The 1,192-nt window shown below is 40.8% G+C and overlaps 1 protein-coding gene across 1 annotated transcript; it reads right to left on the reverse strand.

Annotated features, from left to right (window-relative positions):
- Positions 1–262: 262 nt before the first annotated feature.
- Positions 263–571, reverse strand: rprma (reprimo, TP53 dependent G2 arrest mediator candidate a). Its single transcript, XM_067227652.1, has one exon. The coding sequence runs from the start codon at positions 569–571 to the stop codon at positions 263–265; it is 309 nt and encodes a 102-aa protein (XP_067083753.1).
- Positions 572–1,192: the final 621 nt, after the last annotated feature.

Consider the following 1,192-nt stretch of genomic DNA (forward strand, 5'->3'; position numbering starts at 1 on the left):
GTCGTTGAAAATGAGCTTTTTCTTAAACTTCAGCATCTGAAAAATATTATCATGAAAAACCTGTAATTCAGAAACTTGACTGATCTGAATTCCAAATGTTTCCTGTTTTCAACAACTGACAATCTTTACACCAGAAATCAGATAAAGGTTCGAATGTGATTACTTGACCGTTTTCTTTTCTCTCTTCTCTTGTTGAACTCCTCGTCGGGCGTGTTCGCTCAAGCGGACAGTTTTTATAACAACTTTGCAAAAGCAGTCTTAATCAATATGCCCCTACAATAACTGCTTCCACTTCTTTAGATGGTCTTCTGTCCGTCACCAAGAAGTTTATCATTCCTTCTGATTTGATGAGAAGGTTGCAGCCCAGAAAGAAGATGCCAAACACCACTGTGAGAGATAACACGCACATCACCGCTATTTGGACCACTCTCATGATAAATAGACTTCTTTCATCCGGCGCTGTCGCCACAAAGCCGTTATCAGTCACCACCGACGAAAAGTTACAGCAAAATATATCCTCTGTCTTGTTGAACAGCCCACTGTCCGTTTGGTTGAATCCGGTAGAATTCATCTCCACTTCTCAACTTTAAAATGTCACCGATTTGAGCTGATAAAGAAAAAACTAGACAAAATCCCAGAGATATTCCTCACAAGTGAAGTAAAAGATGGGTGTGGAAATACAGAAGATTGAATTACCTTTTTCTCAGTTGCGGCTGTTTTCGGGTGTATGAACTTGCTTTGACTTCGCATTACTGGAGGTTTGTAAGTGCCCTCTTCCAGCTCCAGCGCGCATGTATGGTGTTATAGCAACCCTTGGTTGTTATACCTTTTGGGTGAAACCATTTCACCATGGAGAGAATGGTTGGCCCGCCGGTCGTCACCCATTGCCATCACCAGGCGTATAAAGCAATAGCGCCACCGCCAGGTTTATTTCTGAACAGCCAAAAGGAGAGACCGGTAACACACGTAGTATTTAGTCTATTTGGAAAAACATATACCTGATCTCTGTTAGCCTAAAAGTTTGACACCGTGAATTACAACCAACACTATTGTAATGAAGTGAGCAATCTGCGAATTATTTCACTGGCATCTTGTGGAGTTCAACGTTCAGGAATCTCATACGTTTTCTCATGCTCAAATGACATATTCATGTTTTTTGTGTGAACATCTCATATAGTTCAAATACATTACA

Source organism: Osmerus mordax, chromosome 2 (assembly GCF_038355195.1).
Source record: "Osmerus mordax isolate fOsmMor3 chromosome 2, fOsmMor3.pri, whole genome shotgun sequence".
Classification (NCBI taxonomy): domain Eukaryota; kingdom Metazoa; phylum Chordata; class Actinopteri; order Osmeriformes; family Osmeridae; genus Osmerus; species Osmerus mordax.

Excerpts from the sequence above, each read along its gene's own strand:
- rprma (XM_067227652.1), bottom strand. The coding sequence starts at position 571 with ATGAATTCTACCGGATTCAACCAAACGGACAGTGGGCTGTTCAACAAG.